We start from the raw sequence: 27,515 nt of genomic DNA, 5'->3' as shown, positions 1-27,515 counted from the left end.
AAATGTGTAGATTCAAAAACAAATGTGCTAAAATACTGGTGAACTTTCATGAGGACTTTTTATTTTTAAAATTATGGGCCTTTTAAAATAAAACCTCTTAATGAACAGATACAATTTTTCTCCTCTTCAAACTTTTTCTAGAGAGACTGAGTAAAGGCCAGATCCCCAAAACATGGAAGACTTCAACTATAATAATATTCCCTAAACCATAGAAAGACCTTGAATGCGTTGACTCACATAGGCCTATTTCTTTGATAAATGCAGATGCTAAATTATTTACAAGTCTTTTAGCTCATAGATCATCTTTGATTTTGCCCAATTACGTTCATCTGGACCAAAAATAAAATGAAATAAATAAAAATTTAAAAATCCACAAACTTAATGTGGATAGGTGGAAAACTGAATTTAAGATGGGGGGAAAGAATGAGCAACTGCAACTACAGGTCCTCCCATCCCTATTCCTGGTATTCAGAGACGCACTGCTCTGATTTTATTTTGTTTTTATTTAGACCATTTATATATACCAGTTAACTACAATCATCTCTGAGCAGAGTATGAAAAATTCAACATAGTGAGAATTAATAAAAAAAAATCAATTGAAATAATCAGTTAAAATTAAGATGCCTGCTGAAATAATACTAAAAAAGTCTCAGTAGCTGCTGGAATTTCACTAGGGAGGGGGCCTGTCTGACCTCAACTGGTAGGGAGTTCCATGAGACTGGGCCCACCATACTGAATGCATGGCTCCTGGAGGATATGAGTTGCACGTTCAAGCCATCAGGGACTGCTATCAGTGACTCCCACAAAGATCTCCATGCTCTGTACAGGATATAATGAGTCTGGCAGTCCCTAATAACCATTGATAGCCATAACCTATATGGCTCCATCTTCCAAAGCCATCCAAGTTCACAAGGCTGCCAACTTGAATAAAATATTGGAGGGCCCAGGTAAGCCCCACCCCGCATAATCAATCATATGACACGGTGCACGCACACCATTCAAATCGCAATGCCCATCCATTTTGGGAGGGGCCAGCCTCCTCAAATATTTTTTTGGGGTGCTGAAGCCCCCTCGGCCCCTAGGGGTTGGCTCCCATGCAAGTTGGTGATTGGTCTTGTTATCTAATCCATAGTTTTGTCTGGGAAAGCCTTAGGCCTTCAGAGCCTGTCTGTGGGGCCCTCAGGTTTCTCTCCAGACCACATGGCCACATGCTCCAGACCACCTTCCTTTTTGTGTACTTGAATTTTGAAAATGCTTCTTGCTTCCCTGGATAGAGAGTAGGGTTTAGTGTGTATAGAACCTAGCCCACTGCACAGAGATGACATTTGCATCCATTGCTCCACCCACATTTGCCTCTGGCCCCACCCACCACTAACACATGCCCTTCCTGCCCATGGAAGGTTGCTCCGAGGGGCATGCAGCCCTTGGGCTGTAAAAGCTTCTGCATTCCTAAGCTATGCACTGTGTGAATAAATACTTCCCTTTGTCTGGGGGGCAGCATCACTCTAGTTGCCTTCACCCATGCCTGGTGTAGTGTTTAGTGTGCCAGACTAGGACTTGGGAGACCAGGGTTCAAATTTCCACTCGGCGATGAAGCTCACCGTGTGACGTTGGGCCAGTGACTCACTCCCAGCCTAACTTACCGCACTGGGTTGTTGTGGGGATTAAATGAAGACAAGGATCTGGGAGACTGGGGTTCAACACACACACACACACACACACTGCAGTTGGCTATGTAGCTCACTGGGTGTGATGTTGAGCAAGTTACTGCCTCACTCAGCTTACAACCTACCTCACAGGGTTGTTGTGGGGATTAAATCGTGGGGGAGATGAAACATGTGTGCCACCTTGAACTCCTTAGAGGAAAATGTGGGATATAAATGCAATAAACAAACAAACAAACAAACAAACAAACAAACCATTCATTCATTCATCCTCCTGGACCACGCAGAAGGATTTCTCTGCAACGGAAACCCTTCTCCTGCCCCCCACCCCACTGCCCACTTAATTGCTCTCTGTCCACCTTTCCTGCCCTCCGGGCCAAGCCTCTGTGACATTACACAGTCATTCAGTCACTAAAGGCTAGACAAATTGAATATTTTTTCGCATTCGGATGCAGAGTTCAGGCCCCAGTGCCCCAGAATAATGGCACATGCTATTAAGCCAACCGTTTGATTTACAGGATTTTCATGCCGCCGTTCCGATTTGGTTCTTATTTGGACGTCTCTTTGCGGGAAAATAGCCCTAATTTGTGCCTCCTGGGACCCTACGGGGCTTGCTTGCCTCCCCGCCAGTTCACTGACCTAACAGGAACAGGCGGGGGGAAGGTGCACTGGATTAGCAAAAGTTGCTGAACTGTAGTATATCTGCCAGTGCAGACACAGCAGCAATTGCTTAGCATCACATAACTCTTTGGGAATAGGAGAAAATTGGCATCCTGTCCACTCTGGCTAACAACCTCCAAGAAAGAAAGCAAAGCAGCTCTGTGTAACATATTTCTGTAACATACATTTAAAGCACTATTTTACCAGTCATGGCTTCTCCCCAAAGGATCCTGGGAGCTGTAGTCTGTTAAGGGTGTCGAGAGTTGTTAGAAGGCCCTATTCCCCTCAGAAGGTACAGTTCCCAGAGTGGTTTAAGAATCCATCCCTTTTCCTGGTGATCTCTGGCCATTGTAGCTCCGTGAGAGGAAACAAGGCCTCCTAAGAACTCTCAGCACCCTAAATAAACTACAGCTCCCATAATTCTTTGGAGGAAGCCATGATTGCTTAAAGTCGTATGATAATGCTTTATTGTTTGTTTGTTTGTTTGTTTGTTTGTTCTTTTAATTTGTATACTGTCCTTCATCCAAATATCACAGGCTAGTTCACAACATAAAAATACAAAACAAGAACACACAATGCATAAGTGCTTACATATAAAGTCCTTTGGCCAATTGAACAAGCTATGGGGTATTGTTTTTGTTTTTTATTATGGTATCATAGAATTGTAGAGTTGGAAGGCACCCCAGGAGTCATCCAGTCCAACCCCCTGTGATGCATGGATCTCAACTAAAGCATCCATGACAGATGACAGTATGCATTTTTGTGTTTTTATATAGTAAACCATCCTGTGATCTTCAAATGAAGAGCACTATAGAAATTTTAAAAATTAATGATAACAACTCAATAACCCCCTTCTACAAACACATTTAGACCATAGAATGTTTAATCAGTCAAAGCTGCCTAAAGATACATAATGAAAGCACTGGGTGCACCTCCCTTGAGAGGGTACTCCACAAGTGGGAAGCAACAGCAGAGAAAGCTCATTCACATTCTGCCATCCTCTGCAGCTATCACAGAGGAGATGCACAAAGAAGAGCCTCAGGTGATGATTGCAGGGTCTTGGTTCATTGGCAAGGCAGCTACAGCAGTAACTCGCCTCTCCAAAAGGACATGGGAAAATGTGATGCTAACATCCAGTGAAGGTCTACCAGGCTTACATGTTGAACATGCTGCAGTCTGGTAGTGAGTTTTGGACAACTTACACCTGCCAGGAGTGACACCTCAGCACCTTCTATATTTGCTGTGTTGGGAAGATTTTGGGCATCACATGGCAGGACAGAGTCTTAAATGAAGATGTGTTCTCCCCAAGCCCACATTCTCAGCATGTTCACATTCCTGTCTCAGCGACATCTACGTTGGGTTGGTCATGTCTGCAGAATGGAAGATGGCGGGATCCCCAAGGACGTGCTCTACGGGGAGCTGGCTTCAGGCACCAGGCCTGTTAGCAGACCAACTCTGTTACAAAGATGTCTGTAAACATGACATGAAGGCTGGCAACATCACCCCCTCCATTTTGGAATCCCTTGCAGATGACCGCAATGCCTGGAGACAGACAGACAGGTTCTTACATCCACAGCCACAGCCAGAGGAGGAATGACCGCTGGGAAGATTGCGGAGAGAAGAAACATCATGGTGCATCTGCAGCAGCACAACCAGGCGCCTTCCTCTGCCCCAGCTGCAATGAAACATGTGTCACCTGTATCAGTCTCTACAGCCACAGCAGACACTGCAACCTTCCAACAGTTTGACTTCACTCCCAAAGGTCTATTCCACCATTGTCCTCTGAGACCGACAGATGCCAACAACTAGACTGGTTTATATGTGGAGATGCGGTCCTTGAGGTATTGTGATTCTCAGCTGTTTAAGGCTTCATAGGTCAAAACCAGCACTTCGAATTGGATCCAGAAACTAATTGGCAGCCAGTGCAGTCAGGCCAGGATTGCTGTAATATGCTCAAACCTGGATGATGAATTCTGCACCAACTAAAGTTTCCAGACTGTATTCTGAGTCATATAACACATTGGAGTAATCTAACCTACAAGTGACCAGACCAAAGATGACAGAAGTTAGGCAATCCTTGTCCATTTAGGGGCATAGCAGAAGCTGATGGAAGGCACTCTGCACCACCATGGTGATCCAGGCCTCAAGTGACAGAAGTACCCCCAAGCTACATACCCGCTCGTTCAGAGGGACTGTAACCCCATCAAGAACAGGAAACCTTCCATCCATCCAGTGTAGGGAACCACCCACTAACAGTGCCTTATCTGGATTGAGCTTCAGTTTGTTGGCAGCCCATTGCCAAGACAGGACCACAGTCCAGCACATCCACTGCCTCACTTGCAGTTGTAAAGGAATAGCACTGTATGTGATCAGCATATTGCTGACAATGTACTCCAAAGCTCCAAATGACCTCACTCACTGGTTTCATGTAGATGTTAAACAGCATATGGGATAAAATTTAACCTAGAGGAACCCCCACATTAAAGGCTCCATGGGACCAAAGAGCATTCCCCAAGCATCACCCTCTAACAGGTAGGACTGGAACTGCTGCAAATCAGTGCCACCCACCCACCCACAGCTTGGATAGTTGCTCCAGAAGGATGCTATGGTTGATGGCATTGAAAGCTGCTAAGAGACGAGGACAATTGATAGTGACACATTTCCCTTGTATCCTGACTTCATACTGGGTGACCAAAGTGGTTTCTGTGCCAAAATCCGAATTGACGTGTATGTAGAAAATCAGTTTCCTCCAAGAGTGCCTGCATCTGGTCCACGACCACCCACTCAAGAGTTTTGCCCAAGAAAGGGAGATTGTCAGCTGGCTGGTAATTACTTAGATTTTCCAAATCCAGGGAGAGCTTCTTAAGGAGTGGTTTTAACCAGTGCCTCCTTCAAGCAGGCAGGGACCTCTCTGTCTCACAAAGAGGCATTCATCACCTTCCTGGCTAGCTGTCTCCTCCTGTTTTATCAGCCAAGAGCAGCAAGGGTCCATTGTACATGTGGTTATCTTGATTGATCCAAGTACCTTACCCACATCCTCAAACCTTACCACCTGAAACTCATCCAATTCAACAGGACTAGACAATGTTCTGGACACCCCTTGAGAGTCATTTGCTGTAACATCGGAATCAAGCTCCCAGTGGATACAAGAACCTTTATAGACCACAGCAACTCCCCTTCTTGAACCCTCAAGTTTGCCCTGATGCTGTACTGAGTACCCAGGTGGGCACTGCTGGCTGAGACCAACTCCACACTGCTCATTCATTCAAGTCTCAGTGATACAGACCAAATCAGCCTCCTCATCCACAATTGGGTCATGGATGAGGGAGGTGGAATCGTCCACTCTATCAACTTTTCCAGAACAATCCTAGTCATCAGAATTTGACACCCACTGCAGGATCTGATACTAACTCACATCTGCATTCTTCTTGAAAACAAACAATGGAGGTTTAACAGAGAGAGAGAGAGAGAGGGAGAGAGAGAGAATGTATTTTACATTTCCTCAATTTCTCAGAAGGAGGGGTGTGATATTTTAGAACTCAGTCAACAAGCAGAGCTCACATCATCCTCCTGGGCCTGGCCTGTCAGGAAATTAAAAGTCTGGGGGTATTTTGTTTTAAAATGAGTTGGAGTTGTTACACCGTGGGTCAGTATAGGTTGTCTTGCTTACTGTTGGAATTTTGCATTTTCTCTTCTTTCTACATGATGGAACTGTTTCAGAAGGGGACTCATTGACAAGCCATCTCATATAAAAGGTTCGTAAGGGGAGTTTGTGGATATTGAGGAAACACATGAGGCAGTCAATATGTCCTGTTTGCTTTGACAGGCCTCTTTTGTTTCAGGGATGAGGAGCCTGTTTCAGCCCAAGGGCGGTGTAAAGGGAATGGGGTTGCTCGTGCGTAAGGGGGCTGCTGCTCTAGGCATCGTTGTCTGGCTAAACCTTTCCCTGGCTGGACAGTCCTTTCTCCGTGGCTGTCTCAGTCACTGGCAGAATCCGTCAGTGGGCGTTTCCTGAACTTCTTCCAACATAAAAGCCCTTTGACGCCAACTCTCCGCCTAGCCTTCCTGCGCGGAAGTCTTCTGCGCAGAGTGGGCATGGCCTGCGGAGGTCCTGGGCTCTCCCCGCTGGTCTCTGTGGAAGAGTCTTGGAGCCATCTCTCCGAAGTCCTTCCCTGCTCCCCTTTCTTCCTGGTGTCATGCCGATTTCCTTCCCCAAAGGAAGTGTTCTCTCTCTCCCTGCTGGTCCCTTCTCCTGCATCGTTGGGGAGCCTTACCTCCACTCTTGGCTCCGATGGCAGTTCCCTGACAGGCGGCATTACCTTCGGGGCAACCTTGCAGGGGCCACATTAGTCATCAATAGCATCATCCTTCATTAATTTGTATAATCTTCTCTTAAAGCCATCCAAACCTGGTGACCATCACTATCTACTGAGGGAGTGAATTCCTTAGTATAAGTGAACAAGTATTGCCTTTCTTCCACCCAGAAACTTCCAACGCTCAAGTTCTGGCATTATTCACTATTATTTATCTCATAAAATTTAGACAAAAAAAGCAGATTAAATTCACATTAGCTTTCTAAACATCTGAGTCAGTGCGCCATAATGGTTGGCATGTTGGACTAGGACTTGGAATAGCAGGGTTCAAATCCCCATTCACCTTGGGGCAAGTCACAGCGTCTTAGCCTAGCCTACCTCACAGGGTTATTGTAGGGATTAAATGAAGAGGTGCAAACCATGTATGCCACCGTGACCTCATTGGGGGAAGTGGTGGGATATAAATGCAATAGATTATAATAGGCTTGCCTAAACAAAAATGCTTCTATCAGGTGCCAAAAAGGGTACAGTTATGAGAGAGGGACTGTCCAACGGTGGCCCTCTGATCACGTGTACTTTTCCTGAGTTTGGTTCTGTTGCAGACAGAGATAACATCAGCTTTCTCAAATATATATATTTTTAAATACCTGCTACCACGCTCTCTGCCACTTGTCACAGCATTTGTTGACAACCCTATTGAAGGTGGCTCTTGGCGTGATGGAGACCGATCTTTCACTCCCAGACAGTTTATGAAAAGGAGGGGGGTTTGAAGGGACGGGGGGGCGGGGTAGAGAAGGCTGAGAACACATCAATACCAAGGATTTTTTTAAAAGGACCTCCGCAGCCGCCATCAGCTGATGAGGCTCCTCACCTGAGCCCCCCAGCGCACCGCCTCCAATTAAATCAAAATGGTCTGTTTTTAATGGTCTTTTACACTGACAAGTGGGCGATCATTCTGGGCCACGCTAGCTGTCAGGCATCCGAAGCAAAATATCCGTTGATAATGCCCAATGGTTCCAATTAGGAACCGAGGCCGCGCCTGGCGCGCTAACGATCCCCCAGCTTCCCCCTAGGCCCCTTCGGCGCTGGCTGTTGCACGGTACCTCCGCCTCCTCCGCCACAAATTACTGACACAAAACGGAGGCGCCCCGGCGTCTCCTCACCACGCCAGGCCCAGGCTTGTAGGGCTTAATGAGGCGATGGAAGTTTTTTTTTTCCTCCCGCCTTTCCCGCTAAAATCTTTTCTTGTTTGACAGCTGCTCGAGTGTTGACCTTATAAAAGATTTAGTGTTTCTCATTATTTTCTGCCAAGCCTCGCAAGTGATGGCTTTTGCAGATATCATTTGCATCCGTGTGTGTGTGTATATATACAGAGAGATGTGGTATAGGGTGTGTACCTGAGCACATCTGTGTGTTTCCGGGTTCCAGGGGCGACACTGTTGTTCCCTTCTCCGATAAAGGCCTCGTGTCTTTAAACTCCCCCAGGCCACAAAAGTAAGAGATGGGTTTGCCAGGGAAGAAACTCAAATTAGTAGGTGCTTTAACAACAACAGCAACAAAACACTCACAACAAGTGCCAGCCCTATGAGGCCAGAGGCAGAGGGCCTCAAGCACTCCGGAGCAATGTATGTATTCAGGAGGAATGCTCATGGTATGCAGGAGGCAGGGAGTTGTGCATTCCCCGCCACATCAAAAACTCACCGCCCTGGGAAAGCTAGCACGTCACCAAGTCAGGATCTAGCTTGGCTTAACTTCACAATCTGCTACTTTTTCTGTGGATAAGAGAGGTTTGTTTTGTTTAGTTTTGTGGGATGAGGGGCACATCACCATTTCGGTGTTTTCTGTCTGGCTATGCATCTTCCTCGCGCATTGAGACATCAGAAGGGAATTTGGCACAAAATATTCAGAGCACACCATTCCCAGCTCTCCTGGCTTGGCATGGTCTAGGGAGGGCCAAATCGCACCACTTGCATGTGTGTTTGCCCTTAAGCCTGTCGTAACTGTGATTCCTGGTGCATACTTAAGATCACATTTGCACATCAGGCTGAGGGAGGCAAGTCAGGTCAACCTGTATAGGAATGATCCAATATAAAAATTCACAAACCTACCTAGAAGAGCGATTTTCCTAGATTTTTGCGTTCCTGTCCCCGGTAAAACAAAAACAAAACACCGCTCCTGGTTTTTGTTTAGGGGGAGATTTTGTTTTCATTCTTACTATGCAGTAGCAGAGTTTATGTATTTATTTAATGTACAGGCGGTGACCATTCTGTGTGTGTCTGTTTGACATGTGACCACTGATGCTCACGTAGTTTTTGGCCCCCGAAGAGGGCAGGGGTGGAATGGGCTTACGCACGACTGCTGACGTGCACAATGAACCAGAACACAACTCCTGACTTTATTGCATTTACACCCCACCATTCCACCATGGATCTCAAGGTGATCCACGGTTCTCCCCCTCCTCATTTAATCCACGCAACAACCCTGTGAGGTAGGTTAGGCTGAGAAATAGTGACTGGCCCAGGATCACCCAGTGAGCTTCATGGCCGAGTGGGGATTTGAACCCTGGTCTCCTGGGTCCTAGACCAATACTCTAACTATTAGACCACACTGGCTTCTTAAGTGACTCCCACCCCACCCTGGTGTACAGGTGTTAAATCTCTGATAGGGGTGGGTAAGAGGAGAAGCAGGGGTGTAGGAAGGGGGGCAGTGGGGGCAGTCTGCCCCAGGTGTCATCCATGAGGGGGGTGACAAAAAGGCACACCGCAGGGGGCTCACCCCGCTGACCCCGTGCGTAGCAGCTCGCATCCCCCAGGTGCACAGCATGGCCCCCACTCCGAGCGCCCATGCAACTAACTCCGCCACTAAGGAGAAGCAGTTGTACTTTGACTCAGTTACATACTAGAATACCTGATTTTGGGGAGGGGGGTTGCACCCAAATCATGATTAATGTTATACACATTATTTACATACGCACACAAGTTTATTTTCATAATGTACTTGATGAGATTATTGGATTTGGTCTTGAGTCATAGAATCAGGTATTGGAGGGGACTCAAGGAGCATTCTAGTCCAACCCTTGAAATGCGTATGAGAGTGGTTAAAATCCTGCAGAAATTTCATCAGAAATCGAAAGCTCTCCATGTTAGGCACCCTCAAATGTCCTTGTTCCAAAGCCAGCAACAAGTTTAGACTTCCTGAAAAATAAAACCACGAATATTGACTGACGGAGTCTTATCCGAACCTGGGATGTGCTTGTTTTATCATTTTAAAGCATTATTTTGCTACAACTGTTATTTTTTTTTAAGTACATGGGTGGCTTAGGGATGTGTTTCATGCTCCTGGTACTTTGTTCTGGCCCTAACACCAGGGGTGCCCATGGACTCTAATCTGTATTCTAATACAAACTGACCTCTTAGAGTCCCAGCCTTACTGGGATCCACAGGACTCCAGGGAACTGGGAATCTGACGGGCAGCCAATCCTAGCTGGGAACTTCCTACACAACCAGCCTGAGTACAACCTCCACTGCAAAGGAAAGTGGACTACCTAATATCATGGCAGCCGTCAATGTCATTAACAGGTGATTGACTCTGCCCACCTATGGTCAGTGATCTGGGTGAATTTAACATCCATGCAGAGGCTGTTGCTAGACCAGCTCAGGACTTCACAGTCTTCATGGCAACCATTACACTGTCTCAGATTGTCATCTATCTAAAACACTGAGCCGGGCATGATTTAGTCTCTGCTCAGAGTGATGTGAGGGATGGCTTAAGGGTACAGGATGCTGGTGTCACACTGCCATGGTCTGAGCACCATCTGGCAAAATTTGGATTGGTGGTGGCAATCACACCCTTTGTAAGGATGATAGACCTGTTTGAAAGGTCTATCTCCCAGGAGACTGGTGGAACCTGATGGATTCCTGAATGTTCTGTGGGATTTTCCAGTGGTGAAAGCTGACAGTCACAGTGAAGCCATGGTCAGAACAATTAATTTATGTATCACTTACATGCCAAAAAGGCTTCTAAGAGGTTTAAAAGTGTAAAACCACTGGTAAAAATAAATCTGCCAGTAATTAAAATACACAAGAAAAAATTTATGTCAGAATGTTTAAAACCTCAAAAATTAAAGTTTACAGTACAACAAACCTTTAAACAGCATAGCAAGACAATGCAACAATTGAAATTATTCATTGAGGAGGTTCAGGTCAAGTTGGAGGTCAGGGGAACAGTTGTCTAAACAGGCATGACTTCAATAGCCAGGGGAATGCCAGTGCTGATGGGGCTCTCCCATTTCTGCAGGGTAGGCATTGCACAACAATGGTGCTATCAGTGAAAAAAGCCCACCTCCACATTCCTGTGTTAAGAAGAGACGGGTGGTTTACACCATTGGCCCTGAGTGTCCACTATCAAAGCAGCCAGAGCTGTGGATTTCAGGATCCCACCAACACATTTGGCAGGGTATTCGTGTTGTGTCACAGCTGGGGAGAGAAGGGTTACAGAGTAAATGTCATTTTATTTTCCAATACAGAGTTTAGAAGCAGAACAAGGGGTGATTAGGGTCTGACAGTTTTAATGCACAATCCTGTCGCTTTCTGCTGTCAGATACAGACCTCTAACCTCAAGTTCCCTTGCTGTGGCTTTAACGACTGACCTGGGATTAATCCATACTTTTCAAGTGCCCCTAATAATGAGAGAAGCTCTCATTTTTTTTTTCAGAGAAATAAATAAATGGCATTATTCCTCTCTGGTGCTGAGACTAGGAATGTTCGTGCCCAGGCAGGCATTTTGCTCCCAAGAAACAAACCAGATCATACAAATTCAAAGAAAAAACTGTCTCTGAGAAATCTCAAACAAGAGTATAATCTGGGAATTACAACTGGACTGGTTTGCATGGAGATTATTTGGCAGACTCAGGAGCCAGAGTGTATCTACTGCTGAAAGGCTCACAGATGCTCACATAAACCTAACCTTTTCAGACCTTATTGTACCAAAACAACAACAATAGGACTGCTATCTGGTGCTTTCTAATCAGCATGATCTGGCCAGAGTAAAAGAGTTTCCACTTTCTCCCACCACTGCCTCTACAGCCGTGTTTCATGGCTGGATGTGATTCACTGTGTTAGTCTGTATTAGAGGCATTCCACTAGGCCAGCTGCTCATACTAAGCCTGACAGTTGCCTTTTTCATCTATTGCCTTGGAAACATTTCTGCACATCCACCTCCCTGGCAATTTCTACAAGGGCCACCCTGACAACTCGTAGACATCCAGCGAGGTTGGACAGATAAAAGGAAGTACTGCTTCACGCAGCACATTTTTAAACTATGGAACTCACTCCCACAAGAGGCAGTGATGGCTACCAACCTACACAACTTTAAAAGAGGATTAGACAAGTTCATGGAGGAGAAGGTTTTTGATGGATACTAGCCGTGATTGCTATGGTCAGGGGCAGTAATGCTTCTGAGTACTGTTTGCTGGAAATCACAGGAGGGGAGAGTGCTCTTGTGCTTGGGTTCTGGTTGAGGGTTTTGAACTGAGTCATCTGGTTGGCCACTGTGAGAACAGGATGCTGGACTATATGGGCCATTGGACTGATCCAGCGGAGCTCTCTTGATGTTCTCATAAGACAAAGGGGGAGGAAGCTGACAGACAAGGGCCACTCCTGGACTAGGCAGGTAGATGAGGACCAGCTGGAGGAGGATGGAGGGGGAGGGGAATGGCTGCACCTGTCATTGGCTCTGACTCCACCTACAGTTGGCCTCCCTACCTTCTTCCCCGCGACTCCCAATTACCCTGCCTCTACTACCTGACTCCTCATATCTTAGTATGCACTGGTTGTGATTCCTGGCAAAAAGGAGTCCAGGCCAGATCAGGGACTCATACAGAGATGCAACAGAGACTCCCCTCTGCGAATGACGCCTTGGGCTTACATTATTCTAATTATTAAGGCTCTAACAATGCCTCTTTTTTAGCATACACAGCAGACAGTTTGGGAATTCGTATTCTGAAAATGACATTGATGCAGAACCTAACAGTGTCTATCTGCTTAGTTCGAAGGGAGCCAAGGGAGATCCACCACCCTCACCCTCAAAAAAAAAGAAAAAGAAAGAAAGCCTGATTATACAGGAGTCTAATTATGGATTTAGATATCTAACATGGAAAATGCCAAGTGATCTGCTCTAATGAGATTTGAGGACTTAATACCTGAATGTCCACAATTATCTTTGTAGCTGGAGGTTCGTCTGCCAATCAGAAAATTAGCCTTTGGTATCGGAGTAGTTCATTAAGCCTTGTTGATGATGGTAGGATAAGGTTCCCAAAATGGACCCGAGACAAAGGACTTAATCAACCATTCCCAGAGGGTGGGAAGCCTCATGGGCAGATTGGATAGCTAGAGGCAAGGAAACACCATTGAAAACAGACAAGAATAGGTCAGCCTCTTAATTCTCCTGGACCTCTCCTAGGGAACTGCCTCAGACCAGGTTGAAAGTTGGTGCATCTAGACCAGTGCTTTCTACTCTGTCTAGCAGCCACCCTCAAGGGACACTGGCAAAAACTATTCTGTTCCATTACCTGCTCCCCATTCTGCCTGACTTAGGAGTGGGGAACATTTTTTGGCCAGAGGGCCATAATCCCCTCTGGGCAAGCTTCCAGGGTCCACGTGCAGGTAGTGGGTGGGCCCAGAGGCAAAAGTGGGTGGAGCAACAAATGTAAATGTTACCTGGCAGCTGTATTAATATTATTATTATTTAGTCACTTTCCCCATACAATTAACTCAAAGCAGCTTTCAGTAAGCTCCCACTCATAACCCATCCATTGCTCACCCACTTTTGCTTCTGGCCCCACCCACCACTGTGATGTGGCCCCTTAAAGCATGCTTGAAAGGGAATGTGGCCCTCAGACTGGAAAAGGTTTGCCACCTTGTGCTGTAACAAAGAAGTTAGTAGATACACATCGAAAACCCACCTGAAAAGTTACACAAATATCCTCTTGTCTTCCATGGCTCATTTATGGCCTCTGTCTCCGAGTAGGATGTCTTAATCCTGCCTTTTTTGTGAATATGGAGGTGCTTTAGATTTTAGCTTTAACTCTGTTTTATGTTGGTTTTAATGAATGTTTGTAAGTCGCTTTGAGTTCTTTTGTGTAAGAAAAGAGACTAATAAGTAATAATAATAATAATAATAATAAGCATAATAATATCATGGCAGCTCGAATAGTAATTGCAACTCAGTGGCAAACAGCCCCAAATCTTACATGGGACACTTGGTACCATTCATATTGGAATACAACTTATAATGGGGGGAAATTATGCATAATCTGATATTTTGACAGGGACTAGAACCTTTCTATATGATTTGACATTCCTTTATTACATATACAGTGGAAACATCATTTCAAGACAACCTTCAGCAGCAGCCTGGCAAATCTGCAAAATAATAATAATAATAATAATAATAATAATAATAATAATAATAATAATTCTTTATGTGAAGGCAACTTTTATCCTTGCTTTCTTCATTGATGGCTTGGACTTTGTCATTCAACCCACATGCAAGTGTACTTATTCTCAGGACCGGCCTACCCGCCGGGTGGGGTAAGGAAACCACCTAAGGTAGCAAAAGGCCAAGGGGCAGCAGCCCCATGGGGACCTTGCCCACCCCACCAGCAGCAGCACTGGCTTCTGGAGAAATCTTGCAAGCTCTCAGTGGAAGCTACTGCCGCCACTTCACAGGCAAGTGGCACACAACCCAGTTAAGCGAGGCAGCAGCAGGGTAGCTACATTACCATTTCGCCTCAGGCGATGAAACAGAACATGCGTCCTTTACTTATTCTATGTGCTTAGTTTATAGTTTTGTTTTTCATCTTTTAATGTCCATCATTATAATTGTTTTTTCTGTTTCATGCACATTATAAAATTAAATTAAAAAATTAATTGCAGCAACAACGATAATTTGACCAATGTCCATCTCATCTCCCTCCAGATATGTCCACACCTCTCCACCTTCCAAGACAAGGAATCGTACCAGAGGGCTCTGAAGGCCTTCCAGTCAGAAATCCCTGTGAGGCTTGGGCCCCTGGCGCAGGGCCTTTACACCACCACTGCCTGCTAAGGATCATCCAGAGGAAAAAGCAGAGAATAAAAGCTCCAATTTCTGCACAGCCTGGGCATCCTACTATAATCTTCCATTGCATGTTTCAGATTTCAGGTCTATGTTTGTATTTGTGAAGTTGATTAAGCTCATAATTGACTAAGCACCTTCTGTCTCTACATTAAACATTTATTCAGTTAATTCATTTGTCAGTTCATTCACTGGAAGCATTTTTTATTTTATTTTTTTTAAAAAACTGCTGTTGACCCAAAAAATGGTACTTGTACCAGTAGCTTGCATAAGGTCAGGAATGAACAAGGCAGTCTCTGCCCCAAGCCCCTTACAAATCTAATAGCCCAGAGTTCATACTGCAAATACATTCTGACACTTTTAATGTTTCAGTTTCTTGTTTTTTTTCTGTAAGCTGCTTAGAGGTTCTGTTTGCAATCAAGCAGTGTATAATTTTTGTGAAATAAAAGAAGAAGATAATGAAACAACACTATGTCATTCGCAGCTTTTAAAGAAGTGTGCTTAACATGACCATCTCCCCCCAAAAAAATGTTTATTGGTTTTTCAGAAAAGGCAGCATGTGAGTAAAATAAACAATACATGAAACAAAAAAAGCATGTATAGTGGAGCACTTATGCCAGTTGTAGAAATAAAGGTGTAATTCAGTTATGTGTATTACAATGAAGAAGGTTCTGTGGAGGAAGCTGCCTTCAGAGTGCCTTGTACCATAAGAGACGGGGTAAAGTCACATGGAGACCAAGTACCCTCTCTATCACGAAGACAATGATCTGCTTACAGAATTCGCTCCCACCAGAGGCAGTGATGGCCACCAACCTCAACAGCTTTAAAATAGGATTAGACAAATTCATGGAGGAGAAGGCTATCAATGGCTGCTAGCCATGATAGTAACTAACTATGCTCTTCTTCCACAGCTGGAGGCAGTTGCTGGAAACCACAGGGCGGGAGAGGGCTCTTGCTTGCAGGTTTCTGCTTAGCCACTGTGAGAACAGGATGCTGTATTCATGGCCTTATCCAGCAGCCGCTTCTTATGTTCTTACAGCTGTATCAATCAAACATGGGGGATAATGTGAGGATAAGAATGATGATATGATCGGGCTATAACACAGTTGATAATGTGTTCTGCCAGGGGGCTATGTAATTTACTATTTTTATTAATAAAACTTGCAAGGGGAATCATGCAAACATCAAAATGGTTAAATCTCTTGTGTCCCCTAAGCACCCTGTAGTTGGTTCAGCTACTGCAACATCCCACACTCTTGCAAGCCAACTATCATGAGAGGGGTTGGATGGAGACTATGACTGCTTTATTTCTGAAGCAGCACCAACAGCAATGAGATCTTTATCTAAAATGGGGTTAGGAACCTCAGACCTGGGGACCAGAGGCAGCCTCACCTCTCTCTGGCCCTCAGAACTCTCCCTAGGTCATGCACTAATAGTGTTTGGAGTTTATATGTATTAGCGGACACTTTGCTTAGCAATAGATCCACCTGGAGCACACCTTACCCTGACTGAGTCACACCTGAGTATGAAAGTAAGAGATTTAAGACAAAAAATTTTTTTCCTTCCAGTAGCACCTTAAAGACCAACTAAGTTAGTTCTTGGTATGAGCTTTCGTGTGCATGCACACTTCTTCAGATATCTGAAGGTATCTGAAGAAGTGTACATGCACACGAAAGCTCATACCAAGAACTAACTAAGTTGGTCTTTAAGGTGCTACTGGAAGGGAAAAAATGTTTGTTTTGACTATGGCAGACCAACACGGCTACCTTTCTGTAAGAGATTTAAGTTTATTGTAGGAAACGCACACTTGGTAGAAAAAGATGCCCAGTTCTATCCAGCTAAGCTGGAGTGCTTGCTTTTCATCTCTGCAGGGGAGAGAGACCTAAGAATGGGGTCTCCTCTCCCAAGGTGGAGAGAGCCAGAGGAGGGCAGGTGTGGGGTGAGGAGGAAGAGAAAGTCAAAAGAAATGGGGTGATGGAAGGTGGAGAGGGGTAAGTCCTCTATAGTTTGGAAGGTGTTTTGGAAGGCGTTTGACAATAGTGTTCTGTTCCTTCTCTGACAGTTCTCTAGATAGGATGGGAGAGGGATAGAGGAGAGAGAGAAAGGGCTGACAGAAAGAGAAAGAGGTAGCAGTGAGAGAGAAAAGGAAGAGGAGGCAGCGAGAGAGAGAAAATGAGTGGCAGCAAGAAAGGGAGGGAAATGAGAGGGAAGGATGGCCCCTGACAGATTACCACCCTGAGAATGTGATGCCCAGGCAGAAGAGAGACTCCTCAGCCCTGCCCAAAATCAAGATAATGCTTTGATCCTCTCAAAAGGAAGGCTTGTGTGTAGCTTCTAAGAAATGGAATGTTTTCTTAGACATTCAACAGCAGACATCATCAAAGGCATTCTGGTAAAAGGAAACAAGTAAAAGTACAGTGGTACCTCAGGTTAAGTACTTAATTCATTCCGGAGGTCCGTACTTAACCTGAAACTGTTCTTAACCTGAAGCACCACTTTAGCTAATGGGGTCTCCTGCTGCCGCTGCGCCGCCGGAGCACGATTTCTGTTCTCATCCTGAAGCAAAGTTCTTAACCTGAAGCATTATTTCTGGGTTCAGTTTGTAACCTGAAGTGTATGTAACCTGAAGCGTATGTAACCTGAGGTACCACTGTATAGGCCCAAAACCTAAGTTTGTTAGTCTTTCAGTATCACTAGAGTAGTTGCAATTTATTTAAAAAAAATAAAGAAAATAACCACAACAGATGATCTCAAAATAAGAACCTAAGAAGAGCCTTCTGGATCAGGCCAATGGCCCATCTAGTCCAGCATCCTGTTCTCACAGTGGCCAAGCAGATGCCCACAATAAGAACCCAAGAACAAGAGTACTGTACTCTGCGCACCTGTGATTCCCAGCAGCTGTTATTTAGAGGATTTGTCCACACTTCTGCATGTCCCATGCCTAGAAAGCATGAGACCAATTGGGTTTTCTGTCCCCTCCTATGCTTTCTAGGCATGAGTATGAACAGTTTTTTTAAAAAAAATTGTCCTGCTGCTATATCCCCAGGAAAACCCACTGATTCCTGCAGAATTGGAACAAACGTCAATCTACAGGAAAGAAACAATTGATGTTCGTTCCGATTCAGAGGGAAACAGCAGGCTTTTCTGGGGGAAAGCAGCGAGGAAAGCAGCATGGTCTAGCCCAGAGGCATACAGCCTCCAGAAGTGGATGTAGAACACTAGAAGAGCCTGACTGCTGAGTCAGGGCAATAACCCATCGAGTCCAGCCCACAAACAGGACTTAAGTGCAACAAGCAAGCTCCCCACCTGCAACTAGTATTCAGAGGCATTCTGCCTCTGACCATGGTGGTAGTAAGTGGCCATCCCAGTGAATAGTATCCTCCATGAATTTGCCTAATCCTCTTTTTAAAGGACATCCAAATTGGTGGCAGTCACTCCCTCTTGTGGCAACAAAATTCAATAGCTTAGTAATTCTGGCATGTGACTCGCACATACAATTTTTGAAATGCAGTCTTGATTACCTGTAAGAGGCAAGTTTGCTGGGAACCCCTCTCCAAACTAAAACTCTTCTCTCTTTCCACTACTGCATTTGCTAACAGAGGCCATGGAGGGATTCCCTGCCTGGGCATTTTGTAACGGAGGTTCTCTGTCGCTTGGGCTTCCCTTATGCCTCCCCTTGAAACATCCCACTTCCCAGATCGGATAGTCACTGTTCTTGCTTGCCTCCTATCTTTCAAATCACACACACACACACACACACACACACACACACACACACACGAATGCCTCCTTGTCCTGTAGTGACACCCACTGGTAACTCCAATGTCATTTCAAACTCCCATCAACCAAGTTTTTTTCTTCCCTTCCTTACATTCTCATCTCTCCTTTTTGAAGGTGAATGACTTGTATGGAAAAGCTGGCTCCCCTTTCCTTTTAAAAATCATATTTCTGACACCCTTTCATCCCTTTTATTGCCATGAAACCTTGACCACATTCACACCATAGATTTAATGCACTGTGATACCACTTTCAACAGTTATGGCTTCCCCTAAATAATTCTGGGAACTATGGCTTGTCAAGGGTGCTGAGAGTTGTTAAGAGAAACAGCCCCCCCCCCTTCCCCTTCCTGAGCTACAAATCCTGGAATGGTTTAACCATCAATCCCTTTTCACAGGAAACTCTGGGAATTAATGGTGGCTCTGTGTATCATTGCAGGTACTAGAACATGCCAGTGGTGGAGCTTCATGCTCTGGCACCAAGGGGCAGAGAGCAGGCAGGGGCGGGGTGTGCTACCTGTGGGGATGGGGCACCCAGCGTGAGGGGGGGCAGCTGTCATGGCACCCTGCCAAAATGGTGCTGCCGGGGGCAGTGCGCTCCCCCCGCACTCCTCTTCCACCAGTGGAACAGGCATAGGCAAACTCGGCCTTCCAGATGTTTTGGGACTACAACTCCCATCATCCCTAGCTAACAGGACCAGTGGTCAGGGATGATGGGAATTGTAGTCTCAAAACATCTGGAGGGCCAAGTTTGCCTATGCCTGTACTAGAACATAAGAACCTGAGAAGAGGCTGCTGAGTCAGGCCAATAATGCATCTGGTCCAGCATCCTATTATCACAGTGGTTACACACCTGGAGATGCCAGGGATTGAACCTGGGACTTTTGAATGCAACGCAGATGCTTTACCCCTGAGCTACAGCCTCACAGCCCATCTATCTGGATGGGGAGGTGTGTAGAAATTTCTGGTTTTTGTGTGGCTGGAAAATACTCTACTATGAGAGTCACATCCAGTGCCCCACCCACTCTTGCCTCTGGCCCCACCCACCAGTGGAAGGCAATCCTGGTCATTTCAAGACTGCTGACATCATATTCTGGAGGGCTATTTGACTATCCTCCAGATGCCAAAGAAATAAGCTTTTTTCGGGGGGGGGAACCCTCAAGAGGACTCTGAGCAGAGGATGAAGTACATTAGCGTGCAAATATCAACAGAAGTATAGTGTCCAGATCAAGGGAAGTAATAGTACTGCTCTTTTCTGACTTGGTCAAACCCCACCTGGAGTCCTGTGTCCAGTTCTGGGCACCACAATTTAAGGATATTGACAAGCAGGAATGTTTGCAGAGGAGGGTGACCAAGATGATCAAGGGTCTGCAAACCAAGCCTTATGGGGAACAGTTGAAGGAGTGGGGTCTGTTTTGCCTGGAAAAGAAGAGACTGAGAGGCGATATGATAGCCATCTTCAAATGTCTAAAGGAAGATGGAGCAAGCTTGTTTTCTCCTGCTCTGGAGGGTAGGACTTGAACCAATGACTTCACGGTCCAAGAAAGGAGATTCTGACTAAACATCAGGAAAAACTTTCTGACAGTAAGAGCTGTTCGACAGTGGAATGGTCTCCCTCTGGAGGTGGTGGATTCTCCTTTCTGGAGGTTTTGAAGCAGAGGTTAGACGGCCAACTGTCATGGATGTTTTAGCTCAGTTTCCTGCATTGCAGGGGGTTGAACTAGATGACCCTTCCAACTCTACATTTCTATGATTCTATACTTGGATAAGGGTTCAAATGGCTTTTTAATGTCTTTTTAAATGAATGAATGAATGAATGAATGAATGAATGAATGAATGAATATTCCAGCCAACCAAAAAAGGCCTGAGACTTCTTGGTTAGTGACCCAGCTGCTGGTAAAGAAACATTATCAGTAATCAACAACCCTGTAAGGTGGGGTGCTGCTGTGACGACCATATTGCAGGTAAGAAAGGTAAGGCAAGTGCAGAGATGGAGCAAACAGCAATTTCAAAGCACATTCCTCTGTCCCTTGGTCACTGTGCTACACAAGCTTCTTAAACCAAGATGATGAAAAGGATTGAAGTCACTCCCATATCAGGAAAAGTTAAATCCACCCCACTTGACCAGAATCTGCTTCTCAGAGGTACCCTGCCACTGAATATGGAAGTCTCAGTCAATGATCCCAGGCTAATAGAAATATATAGATCAATCCTCCATTAATATATGTGATTTTTTTTTTAAAAAAAGCTATCAGCTAGTGGCTGTCTTGTGGGAATGAATTCCATAAGCTGATTATGAATTTGTCTGTTCTGAACCTATTGAAACACAACGTAACATAATCTACATTTGTAGTCCCTGAAAGCTTACATGCCTTAATAAATGTGTTAATCTTTCAGGAGTCACAAGATATACCGTACATCCCCCCCCCCCACTTTTTTTTTTTGCAACCCCTCTGGAAATAACACAATCTGATAATGCTACATTATAATAAAAACATATTCTTTAGCTTTGAAAAACAACACTTCCACCCTCACACACAGAAATTGTGAGAGGGAGGTTCTTATTATATATATACATATTAAAAAAATCAAGCAACACTTCAGATATGGTGGCACTTTGGCTAATATGCCCTTTGATTTACATCACAGCAGCTGAAGATGGAAACCAAAAATGTTTTGTTTTTAGGATATTGTGCTGGTCTGTTATAACAGTCATTGCAATGTTAGTCCCTGTTATGTTAGTCACTATAATAAATATATGTTTTCTGGTCATTAATTGCTTCCTTCCAAGATCTAGAACAAACTTGTCAGAAGTGCCGTTTAATGCTTCAGAAATTAGATAGCGAGACAAATAGAGAGGAGAGATTTAAATCATGGTTTTTGATGGTGGATAATATACCATAGTCCTTATTAGTTATTATATTTATTTATTTATTTATTTATTTATTTATTTATTTATTTATTTATACCCTGCCTTTTCCTGTTATGATACTCAATGCTACTTATAGATGCAAGAACTGCCAAAAACAAAGAATTTTTTTTAATAAAAAAAACCCTCATTCCCACAAGAGGCAGTGATGGCCACCAACTTGGATGGCTTTAAAAAATAGGATTGGACAAATTAATGGAAGGTAAGGCTTTCAATGGCTGCTAGCTACCCTGATGGCTATGCTCTGCCTTTATTTACTGCTGGAGGCAGCAAATGCTTCAATGTTCTTGTGCTCAGACCCTGCTTACCAAGCTTTACATTAGGGCAGTGATGGCCCCTCCAGCTGTTTTGGGACTGCAGTTCCCATCATCCCTGACCATTGGTCCTGTTAGCTAGGGATGATGGGAGTTGTAGTCCCAAAACAGCTGGAGGACAAGTCTGGCCATCACTGCATTAGGGCATCTGCTTGACCACTGTGAAAACATCCAGCAGGGCATTTCTTATGTTCTTAGATAACACTGAACTAGATGCACCAGTGGTCTGACTTGTAATAAGGCACCTTCCTAATTTCCTATGGATGGTGCCTTGTGTGCATTTGTGAATACAGTCCAGTCCCTCCCAAAACCCAGGGGTCTTCAAAACTCTCTCCTTGCAGAGAAAGTGACTGTGTAAAGTTGTCCCTGAACTTTCCCACCTCTGGGAGAACTGGAGGCTACAAAAACAATGACTTGAGTTATGATGAGCATTCTTAGATCAGATCTTTAACAGTGCTTTAAAATCTGACCATGCCATTCCATACAGAAGTCAGTCCCAATAAGTGTCAGGAAAATAGGTCTCGGGTTGCAGCCTAAAAGTTTTTAAGACCCAGAGAGACACTGGAGTGGGACACTGAGAACTAGCGCCATGAGTAGTTTGCTCAGTCCCAAGCAGCTTCCCTTCCCTGCTTCCTTCCTTTTTCTTTCTTCCCTCACTTCTTTGCTCTTCCTCCTCTTCCTCCTCCCGCCTTCTCCCTCCCTTCTGTTCCCCCGTTTTCTTTCTTCTCCTCTCCCCTACTTTTCAACTTCTGCTTCTTTTGCTGTTTCTCCTCTTCATACAAGAAGGTAAGGAAGTTGCCTTCTGTCGCGTCAGACCATTCCTCTATCTACCTCGGTGCTGTCTACACTGACTGGCAACGGTCAGACCAGGGGACAAGCTAGGACCTTCTGCATAGAAAGCAGGTGGTCTACTACTGACCTATGGCCCTCCCCACTTTAAGAAGCAAGCATCTTCCTTTGGAATAACAACATCCGAAGCAGCTCTCGGTCTGTTGGGATCCTGGCGCTGTCCACCCCAGGCAAGTATAACTTCTTTTCGAGAAGTCCTTGACTTGGTCGTTCCCAGTTAAAAAGAAAAATATTTCCACCAGGAGTGCAGAGCTTTAGCCTAGCTGGCCTCCTGTCTAGCCTAGAAAAAGGAGGGGGCGCCTTTTCATTCATGCCCGGACTGGAACAAATCTATAATCACTAACATGACTCCTCCACACACCGGAGAAGTCTTGGCACTGGACCAAATGTCGTGATATATTTTCATTTACTATACATTTGAGATTTGTGTTTGCAGGGCTCACACCCTATACCTGTGATTGTAATCTGTTTTAATTGTTTTTAATTTTTCGATTTTAAATTGTTGTAACCACTCCTGGAACCTGCTGAAGGGCAAGTAATAAACGTAATAATAATGAAAATATTGATAATGATAAACTTGTAATATACACCTATTTAATAGCCAGTCTATAAGGATTCACAAAAAGATAACTCTCTACCCCCCCCAATAGAATCCCATTCTGCTAATTACCCAGTCTGTATATTAGTACTATAATACCATATATACCGGATGCTTTTTACTCAGAAGTAAGACCCACTAAGAGGAATATTATGTGCAGTAAGTAAAAAGAGGTAGTTTATGAAACGCTAACAACTTATTACCCTGTTTAAAGCCATTTAGAGACTTGTTTGAGTACTAAGCGGTATATAAGATTAGGCAGGGGGGAAGCGTGAGGTGCAGGAACGGTCACTAACCGGAAGAGTTTTGCAGTTCAGTTAGACTCTGAGGTTACAGTCCTAAATATACCCACGTACTCCGAGAGTAAGCCCCATTGAATACAATGGGACTTACTGCTAATTAGATGCGCCTAGAATTGCAAACTCCTGCGGTCGGAAAAGTTCCTTAACCTGAACTGCCACTCGGGAAGACCGCGTTGTGCTGCCTAATGACATTTGGGGTGGAAGAGGATTTCAAAAAAATCAAGAATTATTTACTTTATATATTAAAAAAACCACTTCACGTATAAGTCCAAAGGACTGAAATATGCTAAATCAACGGAAAATATTTGCTTTTATTTGGTGCGTATAAGGGAATTGAAGGGAAATTTGGCACACGCACCCTCTTTATAAAAGCAAACCTATTATTATTATTATTATTATTATTATTATTATTATTATTATTATCGCAAGTGCCTTGAAGACGGTTGAGTCCTGAGCTGGCTGGGGAACCTCTTGTTCACGTTCCCTTTTTTCTTTAGGGAGAACAAAAATTGAAATGGATTACATTTTTATTTCCTCACGAAACTTAGAGTCCAGGCCACAACTTAACTTGCTTTCCTTGAAGAGGAAAGTCCCTAAGAAACGAGTCTCATTTACGGGACAACAGCGGAGCCAAGAATCCGAAGTGCAGGATTATTGATAGGAACACAGGAAGAAGCTGGCCGAGTGCCACAATTGGTCCATCTAGCTCAGTATTCCGAGCAGGATCCCTCCCAGCCCTACCTAGAGACGGCTCTAAGGATTAGAACCTGGGACCTTCCGTCTCCAAGGCAGGTGCTCTGCCACTGAGCTACGGTGGTTTCTGCTCAGATCCTGTTCCTCGGGCTGAGTCTCATCCTGCCCTCCCAAGCGGCTCATGTGATCCACTTTCAACCAGCAAGGATACAGGAGAGAGAGAGAGAGAGAGAGAGAGAGAGAGAGTAAGAGCGGGGTGGGGACGACGACGATTAAACGCAGCCATCAAGAAAAGCTTAGGTTACAGCTTTGAAATTTATTAAAACCTTGTCAGTTTCAAAGGCGTGGCTTTGTGGATTTTACTGCGTTGTGGATCAAGGGGGAGCTGAAAAGCGGAGGTTGTGATTCAGCTGGGAGGGCAGATCCAGAATGTAGGAACACACACACACACATACACACACACACACACACACACACACACACCCCTCCACAAGACAAGGAAGGATCAACACACACCCGCGCGCTTTTTCCTATTGTGTTAAGGGGTTATGGATGGAGGGTCTGTCTGCAGGAACAAAAAAGTCTGAGCAGAAACTTCCAACAGCCCGTCAGTTGGTGCCGGGCTCCCCCCCTTCCTCCCCTCCTTCTCCTCCCCGCGCCCTCCGACAGCTTGCAACCGTCCTAGGGCCCCCCCCTCTAGGGAAAGAGTTCAACTCCCGCCGAGAGAGCGCCTCCCCGGCCGCTCCAGCGGCCGCTCGCAAGCTGCTGAGTCGAAAGGGACCGTCTCGGAGAGGCGGAGAGTCCAGAGGAAAAGAGGGAGAAAGAAGGGGAAGATAAATTGAGAGGGGAGGAAGAAAGGAAATGTTTTTTAAAAAAGATAAATTGAGAATTGGGCGGTGGGGGGTGGGGACCGAAATAAAATAACAGCCTGGGGGTGAATGCCAAATAGAAATATCATAGCACAGGATCGGGTCCAGGGCTGTAGTTCTAAGCACTTATTAGTACGTCTCAGCGAGGCCTTGCAGCGCAATCCTAACCACGTATACTCAAAAGTAAGTCTGACTGAATGCAATGGGTCTTACTCTCAGGTAAGTGGGGTTAGGATTGCTGACTTTAAAAAACAACAACTCCCTAAGTTCTAGTGGGGAGCATGGCCCTTGGGATCAATGGAGCTTACTTCCTTGTAAACACTATTAAGAACCAGGAAGGTTTAGGGTGCAATTATATTCTGCACGTCAACTCAGGAGGCTTTAACGCCGCCATGATCCCATTGAATTTAGCGAGACTTACTCCTTGGGAAAACATTGCTCGGATTGGCCTGTGGGCAGGAAACATCAACATAAATCACCCTTTTTATATAGAGAGGGAGACTGCTTCAGGATTCATTCCTTCTGGGATCTGGTCAATTTCAGAGGGGTTGGTGTTCATTTCGATGTGTGTTTTACAACCCTAGAGACATAAAAGCTGTACCGTGGGTTATTGTTGTTTGTTAGTTTGTTTATTTGATCGTTTTAACAATCCAGGTCCTCCCAAAAACATGCCCTTTTCCTCTCATGCCTTTACTGTTCTTTTCCATCCCCTTTAAAAATGCGTTGGAATCTCTATGCGTGTGAACTTTCCTGGGAGAATCCGGTAGGTCTTTTATCAGGCCAGAGAAGGCCGATCTGATGTCTCTTTCCTGAGAGGATATTATTCGGGGGCGGACACGGGGGTGGGGAGATCACACCAAATCATGCAAAGACTCTTTTGGACTTTAACGTAGCCATATTTTTCGTTGACTTCGAGCTGTCTTCCAGAGAGGTTGAGCGACGTGGCGGCGTCTCTGGCGCGCCTTCTGAAGTGGAGTTGAGAGGAAAGCGCCCCGGAACGTAGTCGGTTCCAAGGCTGTAAAAAAAGGGGTGGCGGTAGTTAAGGTTGGTGGTGTATAACCGGTATCTCAAAACGTGGAAGAAAGCGATGATCTGAATGGAAGTGGTCCTCCTCCAATCTTAAATTCAGTGTAAGACATCTAAAAATTACAGTAAAAGACCCCACAGATCTTTTTATTTTCTGTCGACGCAACTGGATCTTTTCTAGTCCCTTAGTAAAGCCTTCTTGGTTTCAAATGAACGGGCATCTCGTTAAGAATCCTGAACTGAGAATTCACCACCAGAGTGTCAATAACTTCAACAAACTAGGTTGGAAATTTTCCCGATTTTTTTTTTAACAAGTTCCCTTGACATTCTTGGGACTTTTTATCTTTTCCAAACCGACCGTGTGTTTGTTATTGGTGTGTGATTGATGCCACTCTGGGTTCAACAGAACATCTGTGCAAATGAAATGTGTGGATACAAAAATAAATAACTAAATAAATATATTTACTTGTCGGAGAATGCTTCGTTCCTAAATTCAAATTTAGGATCAAAATCTTGGATTTTTCCTCAAGTATTATTACCACCGTATGAACCAGCCACTGCCAATAAACACAGCCAAATCGTATGCATTTACTTGGAAACAAGACTCACTGAGTCCAGTGGGATTTACTCCCAGGTAGTTATACACGTAGCTTTAATTCTTACACAAACCACGAAGCATCTACCATCCGTTTACAAAACACCAGCTAAGGCTGGAATCCAAAGCGACTTAGTTGGGGCCAACCCCAGTCCGGGGGATTTTATTTCGAGTAACAATACATAGAGCTGCGAAATTCAACGCTCGCTCGCTCGCTCTTTTAAGAATACAATAATCAATAGGATTCTTCTTAATCTTTCCAATTTAGGCCAGATAGAGTGTCGCCGATTATAGAAAATGTTTTGCTGAGGAAAAGGTAAGGGCGCCAAATGGAATTTTTTTTGGCGGGGGTGGGGGGGGGATTTTAGAACAATTTCAAAGAGCTTAAGTTTGTTTTTTTAAAAAAAATAAAAAATCGCTTGCCTGGCTTTTGCTGAGTCCTTATATAATTATCCTTTTTCTGTGAAAACGCGCACACGGTAATATTTTTTTAAAAAAACTTTCATCAGCACGCATAAAGAGAGACAATGATTCAGCTAATTGTGAACCTAAAATAAGCAGTTTTAAAAATGCACCCAACTTCACACACACACACTAGATCTCCCCCGCACGCACACACACCGCATTGCTAATAACCCTATTTAGAACTTCATCAGTGGCGTAATGATAGGAAACAGGGTGGAAATTGCCGGTTAACAGTTGGATCTGGGCTGTAATTAATTCAGTGTCTCTTTTAATCAAACCGAGGAGCGATCAAGTTTCCTTGGTGTGTGGCATGTGTGTGACATCACCCTAAAAGCTGGCCAGCCAAT

General features: G+C 44.7%; 1 protein-coding gene across 1 annotated transcript in view; it reads left to right on the top strand.

Moving 5' to 3' along the window:
• Positions 1-14,923, top strand: part of CFAP77 (cilia and flagella associated protein 77) — a 94,893-nt gene extending 79,970 nt beyond the window's left edge. Inside the window, exon 6 of the mRNA XM_053373872.1 lies at positions 14,615-14,923. Within this exon, the coding sequence (XP_053229847.1) occupies positions 14,615-14,743 (129 nt within the window). The 3' untranslated portion in view covers positions 14,744-14,923. The remainder of the gene's footprint in view (positions 1-14,614) is intronic.
• Positions 14,924-27,515: the final 12,592 nt, after the last annotated feature.

This window comes from Podarcis raffonei, chromosome Z (genome assembly GCF_027172205.1).
Source record: "Podarcis raffonei isolate rPodRaf1 chromosome Z, rPodRaf1.pri, whole genome shotgun sequence".
NCBI lineage: Eukaryota > Metazoa > Chordata > Lepidosauria > Squamata > Lacertidae > Podarcis > Podarcis raffonei.
This window is presented reverse-complemented; position numbering and strand designations above follow the sequence as displayed.